Source organism: Telopea speciosissima, chromosome 10 (assembly GCF_018873765.1).
Source record: "Telopea speciosissima isolate NSW1024214 ecotype Mountain lineage chromosome 10, Tspe_v1, whole genome shotgun sequence".
In the NCBI taxonomy this organism is placed as follows: Eukaryota; Viridiplantae; Streptophyta; class Magnoliopsida; order Proteales; family Proteaceae; genus Telopea; species Telopea speciosissima.
Window position 1 is genome coordinate 2,023,297 of NC_057925.1, and position 27,756 is coordinate 2,051,052.

Sequence of the window (27,756 nt, forward strand, 5' to 3'; positions counted from 1 at the left end):
GAAATTGGGATCTAATAAAGTTACTAAGAGAAGGTATCCACCCGCTCAAACCTAATAGAAACACCATCTCCTCCCCCCCACCTTCCTGCATGTTTGTTATTGCATGAAGAAATGGAACAACCTTTGGAATCCCTCTCCACATAACCGAACCCTTAAAAGTCATAACAGAATGATGAAAAATGCCAGATTTTGGAAAATACTTTCCGTTGGGAATTCTTGCCCATAGTTGATCAGGTTCGGTCAAAAGTCTCCAAGCTGGTTTAAGCAAAAAACCCTAAACCAACCACCCCCCCCCAACAAAAAAAAAAAAAAAGACAAAAAAAGGACTTGGAACAACATATTCTATCCCATCCTGTAGGGCACCACTTATAAGAATCAGAATCCACACCTTTCCAGAAGTTAGAACTAATAGAATCTAATTTAGAACAAATCTTGGAAGGAAAATAAAGGTGGGTTTCATGAGGTAGGGAAAGGAAAGTGTTAGGAGAACCAACTAAGCAGTAAGATTTTGTTGCCCATGAGAACGCATTCTAGAACTTGATTTAAAAAAATCAATTTTCCTTCCTGTTGCCATCCAAAAGAAAGCATCACATCCACACTATTCAATTTATCCATCTCCAAGCTCTGCAATGTCATGATCTACCTCATCCCACCAGTGAAAGTAGCAGATCTTTCGATAAAATCAACAGAATTTATGAGTTCAATAAGATTGTCCTGACTCCTATCTGCTCTTGCTTAAGGTGCTAACCTTGTGATCTTTGGATGTCTTTAGTAAGTTTGGAAGAAGAGCCAACAGCAACAAGAAGGAAGCCACCGTAATGCCAACCATTGATGGTGATGCACTGACTGCTTCAAATTGCTGTCCATCTTCAAAGCTTTTTATGAGGTTGGAACGTAATGTGGTGTACGATCATCTGTTCAAGAATTAATGCTCCAGACTGAAGTGCCAAACTAGTCTTCTTGCTGTCAGCAGAGAGAAATTGGTGAGAAGACACCACAAAGAAGCAATTTCCACTAACCAGCAATAAGAGATCACAGAACTTGAAAAAGTTGGGGGATTGAGCTGATTGAAGTCTCACCCATTATCTACCAGTTCATTCAGAATTGCCAGAATTTCCTTTTCCGACTCCCCATTAGAGACCCTGAGCAGGTGAAACACATCCTTGGGACATAATAAAAAAACCTCTTCTGTACATGAAGTACAAGATGGGAGAAAGAACCAAGGAAAGGGAAAAGTCTCATAGGTCATAAGAACGACAAAAGTATGTAAGAATGTCCCCTTGTAGGTTCATTAACCAGTAATCTCAAGAGTATGTAAAAAGCACCACACAGGATATGATCCCTTCCTGTGAATCGTATCAACAGAGGATTAGAGTTGTTTCAGAACTTACAACACTAAGGTCCTCATTCCAGGGACCCCTTCCAGAGAATAAACTGTGAAAAATTTAAAGCTCAAGTCGAGAACATCAAAAACAAAAACCCAGATTCGTCACTGATTTGTGTACTGTTCATTCCTGACTAAGCAACAATTTGAATCAAAGATTCGAAGTACATCCTTTTACCAATGCCTATGAAAGAAAAAAAAGAAAAAGGCCACTGCATGGTGTGATATATACAACCTTACAATTTGGGCATCTACCAATCTACTTTCATTTGACTACCAATGTAAAAGTCTTTCGACCAAAGAAAATATAAATAAAGATATAAGCCATATACTGCTGGGAGATCAGTGTTGGCAGGTTACAAAGGAATTGCAGGTTCAGGAGCACCACTGCTTCCATTTAGCACAGTCACTTTCCCGTCGGAATCGACATCTACAATAACTGAGTTTCCCTCCTTGATCTCTCCTGCAAGCATCTTCTCTGCCATGCTATCCTCCAAAAGTCTCATTATTGCTCTTCTCAATGGCCTTGCACCATAGCTTGGGTCATAACCTTCCTCAACCACTCTGTCCCTAAACCTCTCTGTCACCTGAAGCTCTATGTCCTTGACCTTCAGCCGGACAAAGACTTCCTTTAACATTATGTCTGCAATCTCCTTCACCTCCAATTTTGTGAGCTGCCGGAAAACAATCATCTCATCCAACCGGTTCAGGAACTCTGGTCTGAAGTACTGCTTGAGCTCCTCTGTCACTAGACTCTTTATCCGATTATAGCTGCTATCCTTCTCATCATAGTCAAGATCAAATCCAATCCGCCGACCTCCCTTCTCAATCACACTACTTCCCACATTAGATGTCAGAAATGGAGCAGATAAAAATCCGGTATAAACTGGTTGTGTTCTGGGTAATTTTTTGGGGATTTCTTTAACTATGGAACAATTTTATCAAATCATGTGTATATATTGCTGCCACTAATTATTATTGAATGGCTCTCAGGTTTACTATAGTTATCTCTGCAATTTTAGGGATCTTGACCAGTTTCTAATTCTCTGTAAACAGAAACATGTGGCTGAAGATGGGAAACCATGCTGCCACACCACCCTGTTATCATCCATTCAGGTTTTAAGTGTATGTACAATGACCTGAAGATGAATGGCAGGAAGTCGGACCAGAATAAGCGAGGACAATGTAGACAATGACTGAATATGAGAATATGGAGACTAGAAAAGAGAGTGTGAGTAGGTACTCTTTGTATTTGAACATCATCATGCCTTTTGATTGGGTTGATTTTATGTAAAATAGATGCAGAGATGCCCAAAAGAGCTCCTCTTGTGCCAATAGTTGGTTCTGTTTCTTTTGTGACCAAAGAAAGAGGATACTCAGAAATGTTCAATTCGGGAATTGCATTGCGAAAAATTATTATTGTGATTTCTCTTGCCAGTGTTCTGAAACAGAGGATAACTAATGGTTATATATATATACAAGAGGAGAGGGTTATCTGACCAAGCAGCGCAGGAGAACACATCAATGAAATATGACAAAATGGTATCTAGAGGGTGGGGGAAATTTTACATGAATGCAGCCTCTAGTTATCGATTTAGTTTTGTTTCATAAAATTATGTGTTGATCAATTATTCGAAATATATAGGGTATTCATTTCATTATGAGAAAATAAAGTTTTCCAAAAATTTTTTAGTATTATTTTTGCCAAAAGAGATAGGAAACCCACCAGATGTAGCCAATGGGCCACAGTTTGAAGGGGGAGGTTTTCATACAAGCTAGGCAGCATATGGCTGTCAAACCATATGAATCAAATAGGAGGGGTGGGAGGCATTTGGTTATTTCGACCCCTTTTGTGTTGTCATGTAATCCACATAAGTAATTGCAAAACATTGTCAATTACTAGTTCTTTTGGAAGGCATTTATATGTTGATATGTGTAGCACAGTAGCAGTGTAGCTCATAGTTTGTTTTGAAATAACTTCCTTGTTATTATGCTAAAGTTTGTCTTGAAATTGCATAGTCAGTGTGTCGTGGATCTAATGCAGTGCTGATCCTGAATCAGTGAAATCCAGTGGGAGATCAGCTTGCGACAAGATTGCAGGAAAAAAAGGACACAAACTAGATTTGAAGAAGAAAAATAACGAATAACAGAATAATAGTAGGTCTGAAGGGTCTGATTTTAGTGTATAAATTCTAGTGGAAGACTTGGAATTTGTCAATCTAATAGGGAGCACAGTGCCAGTAGAGCATATATTGGAAGCAGCATAGAGAACATAGAACAAGCTCAAAATCAAAAAGAAGAAACACCACAAAAACAAGTAAAGAATTGAAACCTGCTTGCTTTTTTTGGCAGGGAAGTACAAATGAAGGAGAGTGATCAGGGATTTGTTTCTTCATACAGAGACTGTTTACCTTTCCTTCTTGAAGGTGAGATTTAGGGAGAGGACTAGAAATTTAACCTTTAAACATTGTTAATCATGAGGAAAGCTGTGAAGTGAGAATAATGAAAGATGATTGGCCCCCCTCTAGACGAGAAAAGCTAAACTATTTATTGGTTTTCGGGGTCCCTAGGTCAATCTGTTTAAAGTGATCCTCGTGCAATCCCAGCTGATAAAATGCATAATAGTATAAATCCTATTAGAAAATTTTAAACGTTTCATAGAAAGCCAAATCTAGTCTATAAACTTTCTACCGATAAACCAAACACACATAACAGTCACTATTTAATGTACACAACAACTCTGAAGGATAAGATATTATACCTGGAACTTCAAAGACAACATAAGCCAATAGCAAATAATATCAACATTATCTATCAGCACTTTCCTATCGAAAACATGTAAGAACTAGACTACAAGGCAGACATTTTGCTATAAAATCTTTTATGTAAATACCCACAATGCAAACAACGATGAAGCATGGAAACAAAAAATGAAAAGGAACCTATTTAAAAAATCATTATTTGAAAAAATAGAAGAATACAAGATTAGATAATGAAGTATAAAACGTCTAGTTAATCCAATACATTAAATGGAATGGTGCTAAAATAAATGATTTTCCATCATTGCAATTCAAAGAGGATAACTGCATCTATATTCAATCTCAATGGGGCAGCCATCAAAAGAGGATAAGCTCAATTAAGCTAAAAAATCTTGAGATAACCAAATGGTATTCAAAACAGGAGAATATTGGAAGTATTAGATGCTAAAAACTGAAACTTGAAACTGGATCAAATCCAAACTCAACAAGCATTCAAGTCTAAGAAGAATACTTGGTCGAATTGCATTGTGACCACATATATTACAGCTGAACATTTATAGCACATGAATCATGAGTATAATAAATTTATAAGAGAAAATTTCCTGCCAAAACTACTTGGAACCAATTGAGACTAGTGGCCGGATTACTGCAAGGCCTCTTATGCTGCACCAGAAGAAAAAAGGGGAGAGAGAAAGAGAGAGAGGAAAAAGAAAACCTATTCAAAGTTCAAACTGGAGTAATTGCTTTGTACCTTTCGCTGTATTATTCCAATAGCCTTTTCGGCTACATGGACTGACACGTAGATCACCAAAATAAAGACAACTGAAATCATGCCAATGAATATAAAATTTGCTCCCGAAGGACCACTTCTCTCGCTGAGCATCACCATCAATAGCGGATGAATAGTGAAGATCGAAACAGTTGTAGAGGCGAGCACAGCCAACGATCTAATTTACAGCGCTCCGATGATCTCTCCCACCATTACAATCACATTTATAACCAAAGCCGAATATTTCAATTTCTTTTTTTGTGAGTATTTCACCCTTACGATGCTGCAGCTCAGTCTTTCTCTCTTCTTCAGTCAAAGGTTGGAGCAAATCCGCTCTCTAGTTGTATAAGCTCCCAACCACAGAGTGGATCTGCTCCAACCTTTGACTGAAGAAGAGAGAAAGGTTGAGCTGCAGCATCTTAAGGATGAAATACTCACAAAAAAAAAATTGAAATATTCAGCTTTGGTTATAAATATGATTGTAATGGTAAGAGAAATCATTGGAGCACTACAAATTAGATCATTGGTTGTACTCGCCTCTATAGCTCTTTCGATCTTCACTATTCATCCGCTATTGATGGTAATGCTCAGCGAGAGAAATGGTCTTTCAAGAGCAAATTTTATATTCATTGGCGTGAAGATATCGAACATATTAGGAGCACGAGGTCGAGGAGAGAGAGGAGTAAACTCCAGGCCAAGATCAGTATCCTCTAGAAAGAGTTCAAAAGGACGACGATTATCCTCTTCTCTGATTTCTTCACCAGACACTGAAGCAGAACGAGCAAGAGAAGCCATGATTTCAGCACGAACACATAGAGGAGAAGGAGATGGAGGAGAGAAAGAGCGGGAGAGAAAAATGGAAATCCCAGCTTTAACGAATCCAAATTATAGTTTAGGGTATTTAAAGGTTACCGGAAAAAAAAAAAAAAAAACAGAAATATTTCAAAGTAAAACAAAAAGAGAGGCAAAATGAAATTTGAAATTTGAAATATTTCACAGTAAAACAAAAAGAGAGGCAAAACGAAATTTGAAAATTGAAATATTTGAAATATTTCAAAGTAAAACATTACCCCAGTTGTATTTCTATGCAGCAGGATGTATCGAGGCGCGGTACACCACCTAATAAAATTGCTTATACTTATTCACCCAAAAAAACAAATTGCTTATACAAGAATCTTTCTCGCTTTCTTTTTTATTCTTCAATCTCACCCACTCAAATGGGATCTTACGATATGGCAGAATCCTAGCCACAAAAATATATGATTCAATACGTGCATGCGTAACTCTTTCTCAATGCACCTCAGTCAACCACAATGCCTGAAATGACATCTATGCCATAACTTTTTCGTTTTAGCCCTGATTTGAGTGCCGTTTGCAGCCACATGTCCGTAACGATTAGCACTACCAATCTAAATTGGATAAATAAGCAAATTATTTATTTTGTTTCTTAGGGAAGCCAAAAACAATTCGGATCGTCCCAATGCCCTTTATTTTCAAGTAAGCAAATGGGAATTTCTATAACCTTGTCATCCGAACTCAAAATTGTGCGATTTCAATTGCGTTTTGAATAACATTCGATGAATTACAATACTCTTGCAAATTGCTCCGCCCAGTTCTACCATTAGACCCTCCGACTATGCTGATGAACATGCTGCCAATGTGTGATCCTATGAAACTAACACTTCCATAATATTGGGCCTTCACCCAAGGCTGCCAAACACTATGAAAATACTACAACAAGGTTCCCTATACTGCCACATAGGAGGGAGGTAATGTAGGTCCACTTTGTTGAGTGAGTGCAACTGGCCTGAACCGTAAAACCGAGCAGGTTAAGGGGTTCCACGTTATTAAAAAAAACACAAAACGGGTTAGGGCAGGCTTGGGCTGGCTGGAATTTTTTGACACCCATATAGACAATGAACTAATGAAGGACATAGTTGTTGGGTCAATTTGGAAATTTCAACATCTATGCGAATAGACATTAAAACAAAGACATTTTTGTCAATTCATAACAGTAAAATATTTCTCTTCCCCGTATCATTCTTGGAACTACCTTGACGGAATAAAACAAAAGTCTCGTTGCCTCAACTTTTCAAATCAGGCTCCTCTCCAAGGACCCCAGTGCCCAGGGAGGCATTCAACAGCCCTGGGCTGCTAGGTGCACGAGGATGTATATGCAGCACACATCTCGACGTGCCCAGCAGTCCAACGTCATTGGATCCCTCCCTAGGCACTAGCCTCCCTAAGTCGAATCCTAATTTTTTTATTTGGGTGGCATTCTTTCTTCCTGTTATTACATTATACGTTAACACCATAATCTGAAATCTATCATGCTTTTCATTTTTTTGAGGGAAAATTACATAGTGACCCCCTGTGGTTTGCCCTAAATATAGTGTGATCCCCTGAGTTTAGGGTATTTGTTACACTCGGCCCCACTTCGTTAGAGCTTTCTCGTTGGTTGCTGACGTGTTGGCCATTGATGCCTCAAAGTGATAAATATACCCTTAATGAGGTGTGAGCTTACCATTTTGCCCATAGGGCAGCCCAAACTTCACACCCCGACCCCTTCCCCTGTTACTCGAATTATTCGCGGTTTAGGGTTCTAGTGATCTGCTAAGGCCATCTTCAATTCCATCCCCTGTTACTCGAATCATTCGCGGGATAAGGAAGATGAGGTTTATGGTTCTTGCTGTAGCAATCTGCTGAGGCCATCTTCAACTCCATCCCCTGCTACTAGAACCATTCATGAGATAAGGAAGAAGGGGTTTAGGGTTCTTGCTGTGGTGATCTGCTGAGGCCATCACCGACAACCTGTGACGATGAGGGAGGTAACCCTGATATTATCATGGGCAATTTTCTACCCAAAAAAATAAATAAATTAGGGACAACTATTCCAATCACAATAAGCAACTATAGAACCTTAGCCATGTAAGGTGCTTTATTTATATATATTTTGTACATTTCAAATTGCTTCTCAATGTATCTTTTTCGTGCAAATAACAACTTGAATTCATAGTTCTACTGGTGAGATTATCTGGGATGTAGTTGGGCAAACCCTTTTGCTTATTTAATTCATCCATGTTCTTCCTTAATCGTATCTTTATTTTGGAAAACGAAAGGATTTGATCAGAAATTGTCAACTAAAAATATAATATTCAACTCAAAAATTTCCTTCAAAGATTGAGCACAAAATCTTGTCTTCTCAGTGTGTTCTTTCCTCTTCCATGAAAGAATGCAAATGTTAATGTGATGCCTCACACAAAAGTCAACAATTGCAACCAACGTTTAAAAAAACATGGAATTAGGGATTGAATCGGTCCCTACCAATTATGATCTAAATCGGTCTCAAAAACCCTAGAATCATGGTTTGACATAAGGGTGTCAATTGGGACGGTTCCCGGTATTTGGAACGGGACGATATCGGTATCGGTACCAAAAGTGCCAATCCCAGTACCGTCCCATTTAGTTAACGGGACCAAACCTAGCTCCCAGTCCCGATTACTAGCGGGACGGTACGATACCGGTTCTTAAACGGTTCTAGGCACTGTAGAAAAAGAGAGAAGTTTAATTGTTTCTAACAAGGCGAGTTTATTAGTGTTGTGAAATTTTTTCACTATCATGAAATCTAAGTTGTTTCTTTTTTTTTTTTTGGTAACGTGAAATCTAAGTTGTCTACTGTTTTTTATAAAGCAACTTAAATTATGAAATCATTGTTTTACTTCTTCAAACTACCTAAGATCACATGTAATAAGTTTTTTATTTTTTTAAATCTAGAGAAGTCCTACAAAATAGAAGAACCCCGTTGTGTTTCTCCTTTGATTTTTTCAAACAAAACTCTATTTATCACACATGTCACATGGTAGTATGGCACGAAGTACGAAGTGTAAAAAGGAAGAACCTGGTAGATGTAGTTGGCCGAGGGAGGAGGGAGGAGGGAGGAGGGAGTAGCACTGTAGCAGGTTCTGTGAGGAGAGACTTCAAGCTACGGCTATTGACCTGTTGTTCCTCTTCGTATTCAAAAGGCAATTAGTGAAACCCTAATGAGTCGTAATTCTTATTATCCTTTTAAAAAAAAAAGAAAAAAAAAAGAAAAAAAAAGAAAGATCTTATATACTCTTTCTTTTTAAACGGTACTAGTAGTTTCGGTACCATCCGGTACCTAATTGGTATTTCGGTATTTATACCATTGAGAATCCCGTCCCAGAATCGTCCCGTCTCATTTATCATTCGGTACCAAAATCAGATACCAGTATCGTCCCATTTACTAATGGGACGGTTCGGTACTGGGTTTTAGCGGGACGGTATTTGGATTATTCTCGGTTCCGGTCCCAAATTGACACCCTTAGTTTGACAATCCTGGATTGATCAAGGCTAATACCGATTTGGATCGGTCAAAATCAATCAAAAGTGGCAATAAATTGGGTTTCACAAGATCGATTTTGACATTGGACAATATTGGTAAAATAATATTAAAAGTAAAAAATAGGAAGAAAAAAAATAAATAAAAAAACAGTCAAACCCCCAAAAGTCTTACGTATCGGGCGATCCGATCACGTAGACCAATCCGCTAATACCGGACATGATCAGTCATTAATTGGGATCGGTCTAGGCCAGTACCAATCCAATATTACAAACCATGCTTATAATCAGAACAAGGCCCTTTCAGCCTGACCCCGATGAAGAGGGATTTCTAAGATAGGGTTATAGTACTACAACTACGTAGAGTAGCTCGGTAATGAATAGCCTAGCCCCCTTGTGAATTGAAGAAATCGAAACTCTATAGTATATAGTATAGCAGCTAACGCACATCTAGATGATTAGTCTGCCAATAATAGCCCCAATAGTGAGTGGTCCAATTGTTTGGTGATCGGCCCTTAGATCTGAAAATTTACTGATTCTAGGTTTTCTTGGCATGAATCGGCAGTAATAAATGCAGTATTAAATTGGTCAAAATCAAGATTAGTCATGGTTGATTTTTATTCGAGTTGGCTGATTCGCCGATTCGATTCCCGATTTTTGAAACCACGATTGCTATAGATCCCGCTTTGTTGTGAAGCTCCCTCACACATGTCTTTCTCATTCCTCACCTCTCAAGAAATGTTGGTTTTACAACAGTCAACCCTTGTGGCTTTGCAACTGGATACCCGCCCCCTTTTTTGTTTTTTAGCTTTCATTTGTTTCCCTTGAAAGAGATGAAGATGGGTTGAGGAGTTTGAATCGTTATCCCCTCCAATTCGCTGTTCCTTTCAATTCCTCCAATTCCTCACATGGGGGTAGAAATGACCACCCTACCCCCTGCCCGAAAACACTGCCCAAGGTGGGGTCCATTCCCCCCTATTAGAGGAATTGAAGGAATTGGAGGTACCCATAAATTGGAGGTGATAATTATTCGAGGAGTTTCCAAACTTTTTTAGCGAGTAGGGCCTTTTTCATATGAATGGGGACCGTTTTGAGTTCAATACTACTAATTATTTAGGCTTACAAATGGAAGACCAGGTAACAGTTGGAACCAATTTCTTATCTCTAAAGCTCCAAAAGAAATCTCTACTACTCTGATCCGGATTATTGAATGCTCGGATGAGGGAGGTGGAAGCAAAACATAAAATTGAGGTATAGCAAAAAAGGGTAGATTGGATGAAAGTATGTTGGCCCCGCGGAACTAAGAAATCTAGCTTAAAGTTATTTGTTCTCTGACTGCTTGGTAGATGGGAAAACATTTTAATGGATCATAGAGCCCGGCCCAAAAACTAGCTTGAGAGGAGGGAGAACCCAAAGTGTTATAAACACACATCAAATCACTAAAGCAACCGATGTGAGACTCAAGAGTGCAACACACCATATGCTTCTTCCTCTTAATCAGTAGGCAAGCTAAGTTTTACGAGACTCCATGACTTAAAGTGAAAGGGGAAGTTTTCCTTCACCTATGATGAATGGTTTATCTATGAATCTATGATCATCATTATTTTCTTATATGTTTTAGAGGTCCAAAATGCCCTTCAAAGTTCCTAGGCACTCATGCAAGTGCACAATTTAGCTCGTCTCCAGGGAGGTGTGCGCCCAGAGTGCTGCTAGGGGGCATCCAACGGTTGAGCTGTGTCGCACACATCTCGATGCACACCTAGGGATGTGTGCTGCATAACCCAACGGCATGCAGTGCCCTGAATGTTCCCTACTCCTTGGAGACGATCGTGATCCGCAAGTGCATGATGGCCATCGTGAAGGATTTCCTCCTTCACCACGGCTTAAGGAAAATTAGGTCCCTCGACTTTATTTCTAAATTGTTAATATTTATTATAGACTATTTTAAAATTATTTGACTCGGCCTGACTCGTTAGTGACTCTCCCGAGAAAAAAGTTTCAACAAGCCGAGTCGACTCATTAAACCTGTATTCCAACCATCGGCTTAAAACCCGTGTTCGTCACTTCATGTGCTTCTCTTCTTCCCTAACCCATGCGGCGGGAAACAATCCGAGAAGTGTCGGAAACTTGAGGGACTTGGTCTGAGTTTCTGGGGTAAAACCGAACAATGAAAACCCTAGTTTTCCTTGAAAGGAGATAAGATCCCACTCTTCCTTTGCTTCTCTTACGAAAACCTCTCTCTCTGTGTGTCTCACAGAGTGCCTCGCGACCATGTCACCAATGGACAAGAAGATTGACGCTGCAGAAAAGGAGGTAAGCTCCCATTCCATCCTGACCAACTGCCATCTCTCTGTTAGTAAAGGATGCCTTTATTGTTTAATCCTGATTCTCGACCATGTTTGTAACTACTTTGTATTCTCACATACTGAGTGAGTTAGCTTGTTTACAGTTCTTCAATTACACATTTTGGGAGTTCCGGACCTTTTGGGGTGGATTTTATAGTGAGGTTTCTGCTTGTTACTTATCAAAATTGAATATATGGGCTATATTCAATTTTACATTTTGGATAAATTAAACGGTTTCTAAGTAAAGCACCAGGATTTTGATACTTTGGGATCAGCATAAATGTGAAATCTCTGGGCAAAACACTATACTAGTTAGTATGCATGAGCCTACGAACCTTGACCTTGAACTGCAGGTCTCTTCTCACTTGTATATATTTTAGGTGTCTAATAAACTCGCCATGATGAAATTTTGTCCATTCTGCTCCCATTGCTGCACAATGTAGATTTGAAAACTGGTTTGTTCAAATCTGATGGGTTAGATCGTAAAAGTCTAGCATTTAGAACTTTGCTTACCACCTGTTTGGGCAATACTAATTCTATGTATGAATTATTAGTGGTTTTAGCTCAATAATGCGTCTTATTATCATTTTTATTCTGTAATGAAAATGTTTCTTTGGTTGGTATTTATAAATTTTCTTGGGAGAGGGTCACTTTTTTACTCTTTAAAAAAAAAAATAAAAAAATTGATGTCCTCGCCAACCATTTTTCCTGTCTTAATTCATGTTCACAAACTATAATGTGGTTAGGTTCTCGCTGAAATTGTGAGGTGGACCCAAAAACATGGTATGAAGGGTGCCAAAGGGGGCTGGAAAGAGTTTTTGAATTTCTATGATAAAAGGTTCGGTTCTAGCGTAAGTGATCCTGCACGAAGGACAGTGGATACATTGGCTGCATTTTTGAAGACATTTATGAAAGATGAAGATTTAAAGGTAAGCTAACAAAACTAGGAGTCAATAATATTGTAGTTTTCTAAAGACTTTGGGATGCATTTGTGCTCATGGAGATATTCCATTATCAATAATATTGTAGTTTTCTACCTTCTTGACTGCAGGTTTTGGCAAAAGTAATGCGGTGCCATTCGAACCGTAAAGCACTTGTGGCACTTTCTAAGAGTTCTCCAGACCTTGAGTCCCCTCAACAGGTATGATTTTGATAGAACATCTTCAGTCGTAGTCAATAGACATTTGTAGATTCATCATGCATATCTGGTGTCTAATCAGATAATTTTTGTTGTACATGGTGCCAGAGGTGTCAAGCTTAGGCTTTCACCATGCCATCATTAAATTTTCGATTCCCTCCCCTCGCCCCCCCTCAAAAAAATAAATGTACTATAATTCTATTTTAACTGTTATGTTGGCAATGCAGAGGCTGGTCCGCCTGACTCTTGAACACCCACAGTACTCATTAAATTACTCATTCCCATCCCATAGTGAGGTTCGGCACTGACTCTAATTCTTAATTCTCCCTGTCATTATGTATTCTGTTTATCTTTTTCATCAAAGTTTATATTCAGGATTGCTTACTTGCACTCTTTGGTTTAATTGTTTTATTTCTTCTCTTGTCTGTTGCTGACATACTCCCTTGTATTGGGTGACATTTCGTGCTGTGAAGCTAAATTGAATTACCATCTATGCACATGAAGTTGAAAGCTAACTTGTAAAATTGGCAAAAAGTAAGATTAGCAAATGCACCTCAGTAATGAATATCCACTTTGAGACTAATGGTGGAGGTGGTAGAACAGATGTTTCCCCAATATAGAGTAAACAGTATGGCCATCACTTATAAAGGCTTCATAATGGTAGTGCATTGAAGTTCTCCCTGTGTGTGTTGGTATAGGAAAAGAAGGATTGATAATGTAGTCCTTAGATAGGTAGGAGACCTACTAGGAGTCAGTTCAACCAGGATCTGTAGAACTGCTGGTTCGATGGAGGCAGAATTGAGGTTTTAGGTCAAAATTAGGGTTAAAGGTAGGTTTAGGTTAGGGTTGTCTTATATGGTAATGATAGGCAGGTGTAGGGAAGTCTAATGATATAGGTTTTATGATGTGTGAGTGAATAGAAGTAGGTTAGATGAGTTGGACAGCAAGATAAAGTTATTTGAGACAATTCCTAATGGAGGTAGGAGAAGGGGATTCTAGGGTTAAGGGTGGTGAGGGTCTGATGAAACTTGGATTGAGTGTCAATAATGATGTAAGGGATGTATGCTGAAAGTTTGGTTTGAAACTGATGGACAGATTTGAAGTTATGGAGGAATCCTAGTTAGGGTAGGAGTGAGAAGAAGAAGGTTTAAACAAAGTTCAGATTCAAACTTACTGGATTTGAAGAGATCTTCATTGGCAGCAGCTTTGAAGATGAACAATGTGGTCTCACGATCTTCACGATGCAAAGAGATAAGTAGCAGCCCTCCCGATCTTCACGATGCAAGGAGTCGATTGGAGATCCATCAATCCCTTCCACCTTGATAAACCCACAAGGATGCAACACTCTCATGGAGCAACAGCAGCAACAAAGGCAGCAAGCATAAAATTGAGTTTTTATTAATCAAAATTCGTCTGCAATGCTGGCCTCCCTTACAAACTTATATAGAAGACTCAAAAATAGACTTAGACACTAAAAAGGAAAGGCCTAACCCAATCCTTAACCTATTAGCTAACTTAAATTGACTAGGAAACTGAAATAGACTCAAAATAGAGTCCTAATCCAGCCCAACTAAACAACTAAAAGAAAAACTAATAAAATCACTTAAATTGAACCATTGGTTGAACCGGTTCAATTTAAAACACCAAATAAAAAGCTAAGTATGGAAATAAAACTAAGTATGAGAGCTAATCCCGTATGCAACCTATTTACCCATATTTTAGGCCCATAAAAGTGGCCTGTTACATTAGAAACCCATGGGATCAAAGGTCCAACATGTATGTAACCCAACCCTAGACTTATTCCTAATAAAAGAAACCCAGTTTGGTGATAAATCTACATCAATTGACTTACTAAATCATGTTTATTCTGAATCAAAAAGTAAAATCTGAAGTTGAGTGCACTAGTTTTGACTCCTATTTTGGCTGATAGCCTCCTCCATATTTGGAGCCACCATCAAAAGTTATATTGATGAAGAAAAGAAGGCCCTCTATACTATCCTGGCCAAGCCAACCTATACAATAAATAAGCTTTTTCGTCTTATTGTTTGCCTCTCAGCACAATTGGTTTTAACTTTTCACATAGGGGTAAATGATGTAATTTCACATAAAATAGGTTTTAGTGCCTAAAATGATCAAAGATCCATGGGGTTAGAGGGTAGAGAGTGATTGATCATGATGCTGTGCATGGTGCTTCTTGCTTGAGAAAGATTGAGTTATGCAGGCAGATCAGATTCTGGTAGTGGTGGTGTGGGTGGTTCCTCTTTGGTACCAACTAAGCGAAGGTATCATCATCAGTGGCATTGGAGAAAATGGTTTCTCTATCAATATTAACTGCAGAAGAAACCGCTAGGTCCCACGAAGGGGGCAGCTGAGAATCGGTCTCTGTGGAATGCCTATGGAGATCATTTGTGGTTTGTAGATGGACGGTCATCAATTTCCCCAAAGTGAAAGCTAGGGCACTATGGAGCCATTACATTGAGGTTAGTGGATATGACTATTCTCTTCTCATATACCCAAAAGGGGACTCTTAAACCCTTCCTGGTTATTTCTCCACCTACCTCCAAATCATGGATCCTAAGTGGGATTGTTTTGCTACTTATCAGGGCACCATTGTTAACCACTTCGACGAGGCCAAGTCCATTCAGAGGTACTCGTGGCATCGATTCTCAAGCAAGAAGCAATCTCCTGGTTGGTGTGACTTCACCCCTTCTTCCACAATTCTAGGTCCCAAAGTTGGTTTCCTCTTCAGTAAAGACTTTAACTTCAAACCAGGAGAGGTGATGAAGTGGTGAAACTTGAGGAGCGAGAGCTATCACAAAGTGAATGCTTTAGATACATGGGGTCAACCATTAACAAAGAGGGTGGTATAGAGGATGATGTTTCCCACAAAATTAAAGTAGGATGGATGAAGTGGAGAGGTGCATCAGGAGTTTTATATGACAAACGCATGCCTATTAAGCTTAAAGGGAAATTCTACAAGACAATAATAAGACCAGCGATGATATATGGGGCAGAATGTTGGGCTGTTAAGAAGAGTAATATAGATAAGATGAGTGTAGCGGAGATGAGGATGATGTTTCCCACAAAATTAAAGTAGGATGGATGAAGTGGAGAGGTACATCAGGAGTCTTATGTGACAAACACATGCCTATTAGGCTTATAGAGAAATTCTACAAGACAATAATATGACCAACGATGATATATGAGGCGGAATGTTGGGCCGTTAAGAAGAGTAAGATAGATAAGATGAGTGTAGCAGAGATGGGGATGTTGAGGAGGATGTGCGGCAAGACTAGGAGAGATAGAGTAAGGAATAATTGTATTAGAATTGAATGGGGAGTTGCACCAATCCAAGACAAGCTCCATGAGAGCCGTTTGAGGTGGTATGGTCATGTCCAACGGAGACCCATGGATGCATTAGTGAGGAAAAGTGACTAGATTCAGTTTGAAAGAGTTAAAAAAGGTAGAGGCAAGACCTAAAATGACTATTGGAGAAGTTGTAAGAAAGGATATGCATGTGGTAGGGCTCGATCCTAGTATGACCGCGGATAGAGTTGTGTGGAGGACAAGGACCGGTGTAGCCGACCCCTTGTAGGTGGATGTTCCTGGGATGCTGTATTGACTATTGCTTATACTTTTTTCTTTAGTAATTTTATTATATCTATTTTATTTCCTTTTACTCCTTTTTTATTTTTATTTTTTTACTCCCTTCTACTTCTCTTATTTCTATTACTGTCATGGCCTCTCCGGATCCATGTAGCCGACCCCATTTAGTTGGGATATAGTTATGGTCGTCGTTTGTTCAAAGACTGTTCATCACTGTTGATCTCCTCATATTGAATGAATCCATTACCTTCACCCGTGATAATAATGAGTTACAGTCTTCTTCGTCATCGTCCTTGGTTGTCGTCACCGGTCTAGTTTTGGATGTATCGAGTGGGAAGCTCACTTGCAAGGTTCATAATTCAGTCTTTTTAAAAAGATGATCAAAATCCAGAAGAAAATGAGCGCTGTTTTCCTTGTTGGGGAATGTAATATTTGGATTAGCATCTCCCAGAGCTCTCTCAATGTGTCTGGAGAGGAAGGACATAGAGAAGTCTGTTGTTCCCAACTCAAGCTGCTTGTGTTTGTTCCAAATGTCGGTGTTAAACCAGAAACCTGCTTAACAGCATGCACCAAGACTCGTATGGGCACTTTGCGGAGAATAATAGTGTGGACAACACCAATCTCGGCTGGAATCATTACATAAAGATGTCGGACTTTATTGGGTCAGAGTCAGGATTCCATGTTGATGATACTGATGTATTCAACAAATCATTCCATGCATAGTTCCAGGTTTCATAATTATCAAATGTTATACATCGTTCATTACTCATCAAGACATCAAATATCTTAGATATATATGAAAAATTTAGGTGCTTAAACTAAAAGACGCTTTAAGGAGGATCAAAGTAGGCAAGACATCAGGCCCAGATGGGGTCCCAATAGAAGTGTGGAAGAGCTTAAGATTATGTGGTTTATCTTGGTTAACCAAGTTGTTTAATAAGATTATGAGCACAAGGAAAATGCTAGATGAATGGAGGAGAAGCATCGTGCTTCCGATTTATAAAAATAAGGGTCATATTCAGAGTTGTAATAAAAGTATAAAACTAATGAGTCATACTATGGAAGTATAGGAGAGAGAGTTATTGAAACTCACCTGAGACAAGAAACTACTCTCACAGAGCAATAACTCTCTCTTGAGACAAGAAACTACTATCACAGAGAACCAATTTGGTTTTATGCCAGGAAGATCTATGACAGAATCTTACTTAGGAGATTCATGGAAAGATTGCAAGAAGGATCTCCATATGGTCTTTATTGACCTAGAAAAGTGTTTCAAGTAAATATGTGGACATAATTAAAGACATATATAATGGTGTGGTGACTAGTGTAAGAATTGTCGGGGGGTCAAGGATCGGCTTTAAGCCCTTATTCATTTGCTCTTATCATAAATGATTTAACCAGAGTCATTCAAGATCCGGTTCCTTGGTGTATGCTTTTTGTTGATGAGATTGTTTTGGTGGATGAGACAAAAGCAGGGATTAATGCCAAATTGGAGTTATGGAGATCAACCTTGGAATAAAAAGGTTTTAAGATAAGTGGAACAGAAACGGAGTATATGATATGCAACTTTAGTTACACTAGGACGGATAATGAGGTGGTGAAAATTGATAAGAGGGAGATTTTGCAAAGTGATTATTTTAGGTATTTGGGCTCAATTATAAATAAAGGTGATATGAAGGATGATGTTTCACAGAGAATTAAAATAGGATGGATGAAATGGAGAGGTGCATTTGGAGTGTTCGGCGTATTCCTTTAAAACTTCAAAGGAAAATTTTATAGGACAATCGTAAGACCAACTATGATGTATGGTGCAAAATGCTGGGTAGTTAAGAAGCATCTTATAGATAAAACTTAGTGTAGTTGAGATGAGGATGTTGGGATAGATGTATGGCAAAAGTAGGAAGGATTAAGTAAGGAAAGATCAAATTAGAGCTGATTTGGGAGTAGCTCCCGATACATGATAAGCTACGAGAAAGTCGTTTGAGGTGGCATGGCCATGTTTAATGGAGGCCTTTAGATGCTCTAGTATAGAGGAGTGATTTGATTCAAATTGAAGGAGCCAAGAGAGCTAGGGGTAGACATAAAAATGACTTTGGGAGAAGTGATGAGGAAAGACATGTAGAGCTTAGGCCTTGTATCAAATATGACCTCGAATAGAGCTGATTGGAGGGTAAGGATCAATTTAGCCGACCCCATTTAGTTGGGATAAGGCTGAGTTGTTGTTGTTGTATGCATGGGTCATTACAAAGAGTCAAAGATATGGGAGTCAAGAATACAAGCAAGTCATCCCTATGCGTCTATGCCCATCCTAGGTCCTAGTACCACATCGAGTTACGGCATGATCAAAATCGCTTGAATGTTGCTACTGCTGTCAAAGCAAGTTATCCTTCGATTATATCGCAAATGCTGGCCATGTCATTGTATTACAGAAGAAGCTCTCGAAGTCCTCCACAACTTTTTTTTTCCAAAATTTTGTTGCAGGGAAATTCTTTTTCTAGAAATTTAAAAAATATTTTAAAACAGAAAATAAAACCGGGCTCTGTGAAGTCATATATCAGGTTACGGTGTGTAACATATAAAAAATTGAAGGCCAACCATCAAGTCTTTGCCCTATTTTTGCAAAAATTAATTTTTGGAAAAGTGATGTACCTTCAATTTTGAATCTGACACAAATCTTCGTACAATGTAGTAAATCGTTGCTTCCAATTTGTTCCTATACTGCCCAACATGTTTCACACTGTTACGGGAGTGATTTGGCCAAAAATGACAAAAATCAGAGTTTTCCCAAGCTTTCCAGTTGAAACTAATGAAGTGAACGGAACGGGTCGAAAATTTGACCCATTTTGTTTGAAATATGGCATTTATCATTAAAGCAAATTAATGTTTTAGTCAAAATTTCACCGAAATGATAAATGATTCAAGTTAAGAGTATGGTGGCAATTTCATAATTTCTGATAAGCTCAGAACCCATTTGGGTGAAGGACACATAAGTTAGGACTGAACCGTAGTCAAAATTGAACAAAAAGGAGTATTCTGGTAATTAGATTGGCCTTGGGATTAAAATAGAAATAACATTAACAAATAGGGCTATTTGGTAAATCAGGAAGAAGCAGCCCTTAACCGTAACTAATAAACCTAGGTTGTCCTCAACCTTCTGATCAAACACAACTAGTGGTAACCTCTATGAGTTCAAATGAGGGATCTCTATCATAAGAGGTCCAATTGTCCTGAAATTTTAGGTACCGAATCGCAACACCTAGTCCTGTTTAATCCAACAAAAATCAATCCCAGAAATCAACTAAAGAATTAGAGGGATAGTTCTGAAATCAGATCTGGCAAAAGGGAAGAACCAGATCAGAAGTTCGATTTGGAACTTCCAGTCCAGGCAGCCTTTTGGTCTCAAGACTTTGCAACCTGAGTCCATCTAGGTTAGGGAAGTAAATCCTCAATCTCAGTAAGAAAGATTCAAGTATGAGGGAGATTGAACTCAAACTCTAGGGGCTGAAGTATCATCCAGAAACAGAGCACGATGAACAGAATTCTTAAGAGCTGAAACAGAAAAGAGAAAATTCAAGGAGAAGGATGGATTGTGCCTAAGATGTTAAATAAGATGGGAGGAAGAACAGAATAAGGAGGAAGAAGAGGATAGAGACCAACTTGGTCACATGCAGCTCCATAGCTGTGCGGCAAACTCAACTTGATTTTCATTCTAATTTTCCTTTTTGAAAAGGCAACTAACTACATGCATATCTAGAATTAAAAAGGCAACTACCCAAACTCCATACTGAACAATTCAGACTCCTACACCTCTATCGTGGCTAACTCTTTAATAAAATAAAAATAAATTTCAAATTACAAGAATAACCTAAACAAATAAATAAATCCTACTAGATCGAAACCATATTTGGACCCTGTTTGTCTCAGTCTGGGCTTCCAAACAGGATTGTGCCTGTCCAAAAATATATTACTGCATCAAGTAGCTTCTCGAAAAATGGAGGGTTGCTTGGAAGGAGGAGCGACAGAGCCAGGAAGTCTGATGGACATCTGGGTAAGTTCACTTTGAGGATTTTCAATGTCACGAAGTTGAAGGCTCTCCATTAGCACATCTGAAACATTGTAGTTGCAGCGGTGTTGACATCGGATAAGGAGGTGGAAGATGAGGAGGAAGGGTAAACACGAAGGGTTGATCTTCAGCAATTGCAAATGAGAAGTCACATAACTAACCTTGTTTGGTTTTTAAGATGGAATCTGACTTTTTGGGAAGGGTCCCAAACTTCCAAGTCCAATTACAAAACTGTCCCCATCTTAAAACATTGTACTATCTTATAGGCTGGGGAGAAAAAATGGTTACAAAATCTGTTGTAACCAGCTCGGTTACAAAGAGATTCCACCCCCACCCCCCCAAAAAAAAAAAAGAAGAAAAAAAAAGGAAGGAAACTTCACGAGTTTTTTCTGATTTAGGCATCTATTGAATGGAAGTTATGTATGGCATGAAAATGTATATATACTCCCGGAAAGATGCTTTGCTGTTATTCTTCATACGTTCTGAGAATATGATCCAATACACATATATGGTTTGAGGACCCCCTGCTTGGTTTGGTAATGTTGGCATCCGTGAGAATGACAAGTTCAATAAGGAACCGAAGATGCATTAGAACAAGCCTCCACAAGGAGATGAGAGCTTCCAGGAGCATCTCTTACCTGAGGCAAATTGACCAATGCTCTTTAAAATTTCGTTCCAAGTTTGAACGATCATAATCATATGTTTTTGAAGTCTGGGAGTGTGTATCCATTATCAGCACAAAAATAGAAAATATATGAAATGGACAGTAATATATGTATGAACATGTGTCTATACTCCCCTGATCACTGGGCTTTTCCTACTCATGATTGCATTGAAAGTGGGATTTACTGTTAAAAATAAAATGAGATAGTGTCTGAATGCTATGGCAGAGCCAATAATGCAGTTAAAGTTGCATCAACCGTAAGGAATTCTTCATTAAATGTTGAAGAACTTATACCAGGAACTTGGTAGTGTATATATTTCACTACAAAAAGATGAGGGGGCAAGCAGGATTGAAAACTTTGATAATGTTCATGAAAACTAGTTCCAATTCAAAAGGAAAAAACTGGTTGGTGGTCGAAGTATTATGAAGTGAAGATTATGGTGTGTGCTGTCTGACATTGTTTATGGAAAATCATATTCACAGATTTGTACTATGGAAATATCATCCATAATTTTTTTAACTACTTACAATCTGCTTTTACTATTCTGAAACATCCAGTATTTCTGTTCAATTTTCTCTCACCCCCCCCCCCCCCCACCCAACCTCAAAACAAGTAGGCAAGGAGCTCGTACTTTGGTACAATTACATTGTAAATAATGTTTTCCCCCCCTCTCTCTCTTCATTTTTTATTTTTTTCATCCTTCAATGGTGAAACAGGAATGGGTGGTTACAAAGCTTGGTAAAAGTTCAAAAGCCTTGAAGTCCAATGCAATGGCTGCTATTGATTGTGAGATGGTTCTTTGTGAAGATGGTACAGAAGCCGTAGTGAAAGTATGTCTTGTGGATCACAATTTGGAGGTATGTTCTTTCTGGCATTTAAATATTTAATTAACTGCTTTGATGATTTTGGGTAACCTTTGTTCAGGTCTATTGTAGGGACCAATTATATCACTTCTTTTTAAATTGGTGCCTTAATAATAATAAAGCTATCCCTAATGAATGAGAGTTTTCCATGCATTTGCTTTTTGTTTTCTTGGTATCAGAGCCACTATCGTGACTCTTAAATATTCTTGGGGAATGTTTCAGGTCAAACTTAATGAACTTGTTAACCCAAATAAAGCTGTTGCCGATTATAGAACTCATATTACTGGAATCTCTGCGAAGGATTTGCGCAGAATTAATTGTTCATTGGCAGATGTACAGGTGACATGGCATTGTTGTTGAAGTTTCTCGAGTCTTATATTCTTTTTTTTCTTGCTCTGACCAGATATGGGTTATTATGTAGGAATCATTGAAGAAGCTACTGTCATGTGGGACCATTTTAGTTGGCCATAGTTTGAATAATGATCTACGTGGTATATTCCCTGGACTGTGCTCAAATTTATTAATTCTTTTTCTACTAATATGAGTTTCTTAGACGACTTTGATTATTAGACTTTTTTTTTGCTATCCCAATTTCTTCCTTAGTCTCTACTACTAGCACTTTTACTTTTTGGCTTTCTGTGTTACAGCATTAAAGTTGGATCATGCAAGAATAATTGATACATCTTTTATCTTTGAAGTTCTGGATGGACCCAGAAATCCTTCTTTGAAAGATTTGTGTAAGGCAAGTTTCCGAGACATTGTTTACGGCAACATTTCACTTCTCGTAAATTTTTAACCAATTAACAGATCTGCTGAGCTATAACCAAAATTTTTTGAACTTTGATTAACAAGCTGGTGATTCCATATTTAATTGGTGCCTTATATTTCCTTCCATGATAAGCTGAGTACCACTTATATTACATTTGAATCGACTGATTTGTATTTTTAAATTTTTTTTTTGGGTTTATCCTATCTAACTGCCCAATGGGACTTTAACTACACTACAAGAGAATTTTTAACCACTAAAGGAGGGGGGGGGGGGGAGGGAAAGGGTGCCTTATGGCACAAATTTGAAACAGGAGAGTCGATCCCTTGACCTCCTGGGGGCATGCACTCTACTGGCAAGCCACCAGCCAACTGACCAAGCAGCTGTTCACGATTGATTTGTATTTATATCATGCATGCAGTTAACAGTTATTAATGATATAGTTTAGACAACTGTAATATCTCATCCTTCCCTAGAGTTTTACAGTGGCATCTTCGCCATCCTGTGAAATAATAAGGCTATGTTTGGATGCCAAAAAAAGAAAAAAACATAATTAGACAAAAATCATGATGATGGAATGATTGATTATGTGTCTCTCTCTCTCCTCAAATTCTTTTTTTTTTTTTTTGGATTTTTTATTTTCTTTTCTTGGCTTCCAAACTTAGCCTTATAGAGTTCAAACTGTACGTACTCAATTTCAATTTAAAAAAGGGCATACCCAGTGCATGAGGCTCCTGCCACTGTGGGGTCTGAGGAGGGTCATAATGTACGCAGCCCTGCCCCCGCTTCATGGAGAGGCTGGTTCCTGACTCGAACACGGGACCAATTTGGTCACAATGGAGCAACCTTACCGTTGCACCAAGTTCCACACTCAGATGTCTAAGTACAATGAAGGGAAGAATTAAAGATCAAAAACAACTCTAATACTTAACACAAAACAACTCTAAGACTCAACGCAGAGAGGCTGTTTCCCGACTTGAACACGTGACCAACTTGGTCACAATGGAGCAACCTTTCCGTTGCACCAAGTTCCACCCTCAGATGTCCAAGTACAATGAAGGAAAGAATTAAAGACCAAAAACAACTCTATGACTTACAAAACAACTCTAAGACTCGACTCACAGCGCAATAGGGACACACCGTCTGTTGTACTAAACACAGTGCATATCTTTACAGTACTTTCTGGGATGTTTTACCTTTCAGGGGTAATATACATTCTCCCTTCCTCATCCAGATTTATGACAGAAAAAGAAGAGAGTAGAGCATAGTATACAACAACAAAGCCTAAAGGCCAACAATCTCATATGAGGACTTCATGACAGGAGATTCACCCATATAAAATAGTCTACCCACATGCCACACCACCCTTATCCTCCAAGAAATAAGAAAAATTCCCCACACAGCAAGAGCCCTGGCCCACATAATAAGATGTAAATAGCGCCAAAGTCCGCCAACATGAGACGGAAGCCAATGAATAACAACGGTTGAGCCTTGTTCAACCAAAATCCAAAGATAGCTTCATACACTGAATAAATTGCCTTCAACTCTGCCTTAATAGAATCCCACTATGCCAATAGGGCCCAAAAAGGCTAACATTACCACCCCCTCATGGTTTCTCTACAAACCACTAGGCACCAACACCCGGCTTTGCATCTATTTTTTGAGCAAAAGTTCTCAATCATTGATAAAAAACGATATGCACACGGTTTCATTTACTTTCCTTTTTTTTGGGTGTTGGGGGGGGGGGGGACGTTTTCATCATAAATATTGATCTGAAAAAATAGATGTTGAAATCGATTGATTCCTTCAAGGTCACAACCATGCTACTCAAAAGAATGTTAATTTATTTAGATAAAATGTGTGGGTTCTTTTTCTTGGGGAGGAATTCCTTCAAGGGCACAACCACACTACTCAATTTCAATATCTTGGTAAAAAGTCATAATTATCCCATCTTGTATCTGATAACGACCATTGGTTTTGTTTTTTTGGGAAGGAATACCATTTGCATATTTCGATGATGAATTTGGTAGCTTTAGCTGTAGTCATTTGCATCTAACTTGGATTTCACTGTCACTTCTCTCACCGAAATCTTAACTCATCCTCCTTTCTCTAATGGCACATATTTTCCCCAAGGATCCACTTCCAAGAGATAAAGAGCTCAGCATTTCATTTTTCATTTTCTGATGGAAAATATTTTAAGAATTCTATAAAATCAGAAATTTGTAAAATTACTGATCTCGTGGCAAATTGAAGCAAAGAACCAAGATTATGGTGGGCAGATGAAAATCTGTATGGAAATTTCTTGATCTTCTTCTTCGCGGTGGACCCACATGAAAGGGAGAAGCTTATTATTCACAATTATTTTTGACTAAACAAAAGATGTCAACAAAAACAACAAACTCAGCCTTATCCCAACTTAATGGGGTCGGCAACATGGATCTAAACAAAGTGAAGTATGTAAAATTGCGGTCTAAACATACAAAGGAGAATGAAGAGAAGGGAAAAGAGGTATGTGAAAGAAAAAAGAAGATGAAAGATGAAAGTAAGAGGAAAGAGGCACAACCCAGTAAGTTAGGAGAATCTCAGCTAAATGGGATCTGCTCCATGGATCCTTGCCCTCCAATAGGCTCTATCCGAGGTCATACTTGATACAGGACCTAGACTATGCATGGGTTTTACAAATACAGATTGTCAAAAAATGTCATGGGTTCCATCATGGTTTTTGGACGCAGCTTCTTCCTCTTCTTTAAGTAATTGGTGAAAAGAAGAAAAGGACAGAGAAGAATAATTTTGGACTGAGCTTCTTCTTCTTTTGTCTCTTCTTTAAGTAATTGGTGAAAAAGAAGAGGACAAATGAAAAGAATGAAAAAAAAAAAAAACTAGAGTAAGGTAATGAGCCATTAATGAATCAGTTCTTAGTTTATTACCAAGTTGTGTGAGTGTTTTAATGACTAACTATGTTGGTTGCTTAATTTTCTTTACCTTTAAATCTTTGACAGTCTGTGTTGGGCTATGAACTTCGGAAGGAAGGTGCTCCACATAATTGTCTTGATGATGCACGTGCTGCGATGAAATTAGTTCTTGCCAAGATAGAGCATGGTTTTGATGATGCTATAAAGTTACCCCGCAAAGATGTAAGTTGGAATTGAAATAGTTCTTATCTTTTGTTTAACCAATGACAGTCCTTGCTAATTCATATTGGCTCTTTGAAATTATAGGTACCTGAATCTGAACAGGAAAAGCTGCTGCTTCACAGAATACCAGTTGATGTTTCTATACAAGAATTGCGGAACATATTTCCAGAGGAATTCAAAATAGAATTTCAGGTTGTGTATACCTTATGGATGGAAATCTTTTCTTTTGAAAATTCTAAACAAGGCATTACCATTTGAAAAATGCCACATGTGTGTCACATGCCTGGGTATTTGGACCCTGAAACGTGGGTGTTATCAAGACCTTCTACATCAAAAAGATACTATTACTCTCCAAGATTGAAAATTTTATTGACCACTACCATTAATATTGTTGAGGGTTCGAAAGTGCAATTAGATGGCTAGAATAATCTTATCAGATCAGTTTTAACTTGTACGACCTGGGGAGCCCTTGGTGCAAGATCTGCACTCACATACACACAGGCATGCAGATGCTAGGTTGCCCTGTTATTTGTAAATTCAAAATCTAACAAATTGATTTTTCATAGAAGTTCTGAGTGCAATGCTGAATTTTCTGCTGGCAGGCAAAAGGAAATGCTCGAGGACAAAAATACTCTGTATTTGCCATTTTTAAAGATCGACAGAAGGCAAATGAAGCATTTGAAAGAGTTCAAGGAGATGTACAGCAGGTATGCTTCATCAGGAATTTCTCTAATTTGATTTCTGATTTGTCATGATCTATGCAAGTGGTTGTTTCATGGAAGAGTTTCTATGTCATGATGCCTCCTTATAGAAGCATATCACTATAAGAAACTATTTCCCCTTATTAAGCAACTTTCAAATTTTCCTTAAAAAACATGCAGCTATAGTCAAGTTGTTTGACTTTAACTGTCGTGAGAACACGCTCCTATGGAGTTAGGTGTGTCATGGGAAAACTTGTACCTTTTGATGTATAACCCCCCCCCCCCCTTTTAATTTACATTGGACATTTTCAATGTTAGCGGTAGTTTGTTTAAGATCAGATCTCGATTGTCTGCCCTATCTGGTTGTTCCAAGTCTAGCATAAATGCAAATTTCCACAAATGATAGGGGAACTTGGAGAAAGAATTGCTTGCTGTGATCATAAACTACGGAGTTGTAACTCTTTTTTCTTTTCTTGGTTTCTCCTCTGACAGGATTCATGTGGACTGCCCCAGAAACTTGTTTCGATTCAGCTTAGGACTGGACTAACTGCCAATCTCTATGTCCGTAAGATGGCATGTGCTGATCCCTCTGACCAATCTACTTCTTTGGAAAAGAGATTAGCCCAAGTTGAAGAGCTCATCAATAAGTCCAAGAAGCAGAAGACAGATATGGTGGTCACTGAGGAATTGGCAGAGCCAAAGACAATTTCAGATCAGTGTACTCATGTCAAAGAGATCGAAAGATTGAAGCAGGAACTGCGCCAGAAGGATGATGAACTTCATAACCTGCAGAAGATACTCTCTGCTCTTACGAGGAAACATGGGCTTTGAAATTTATGTGCATGGATAGATGAGAATACCTTTTTTTAATATTGACGAAAGAATATCCTAGAGCTGAAGAGAATGCACATCCACACCAGCCAGTAAGCAGAGTAAGTTATCATCTGAAACAGTGAAAGCTTTAAGCTTAGACACCTTAAACAATTACCAGGCCTTGATCATTTGTCTACACAGGCATTTATTGTAAGGAAAAGGTTAGTCTAGGTTTAGGATGTTGGTAATACATGTTTGACTGTAATTTCACTATGTTAACCTTCTTCATGTCATTAACATATGTTAGGAGTTGTATCTCTGGCCATCCAGGTAAGGAAGGGCAAAATAGGTTATCGTAAATATCACAAATGCAGTGACAAGGGTAAGCTGA

At 38.5% G+C, this 27,756-nt stretch overlaps 2 protein-coding genes across 2 annotated transcripts; one reads left to right on the top strand and one right to left on the bottom strand.

Annotated features, from left to right (window-relative positions):
• Positions 1-1,675: 1,675 nt before the first annotated feature.
• On the bottom strand, positions 1,676-5,707 carry LOC122642223 (ATP-dependent Clp protease ATP-binding subunit ClpA homolog CD4A, chloroplastic-like). Its single transcript, XM_043835659.1, has 2 exons — positions 5,562-5,707; positions 1,676-2,281 (listed from the first exon to the last, which is right to left on the bottom strand). Exons 1-2 carry the CDS (start codon positions 5,705-5,707, stop codon positions 1,741-1,743), a joined length of 687 nt encoding a protein of 228 aa, XP_043691594.1. The 3' UTR covers positions 1,676-1,740.
• A 5,642-nt stretch (positions 5,708-11,349) lies between these two features.
• On the top strand, positions 11,350-27,429 carry LOC122644177 (small RNA degrading nuclease 1-like). Its single transcript, XM_043837792.1, has 12 exons — positions 11,350-11,584; positions 12,363-12,545; positions 12,668-12,757; positions 12,982-13,050; positions 21,805-21,945; positions 22,174-22,290; positions 22,373-22,442; positions 22,599-22,693; positions 25,717-25,851; positions 25,936-26,043; positions 26,454-26,558; positions 27,045-27,429. Exons 1-12 carry the CDS (start codon positions 11,543-11,545, stop codon positions 27,381-27,383), a joined length of 1,494 nt encoding a protein of 497 aa, XP_043693727.1. The 5' UTR covers positions 11,350-11,542; the 3' UTR covers positions 27,384-27,429.
• The last annotated feature ends 327 nt before the right edge of the window (positions 27,430-27,756 follow it).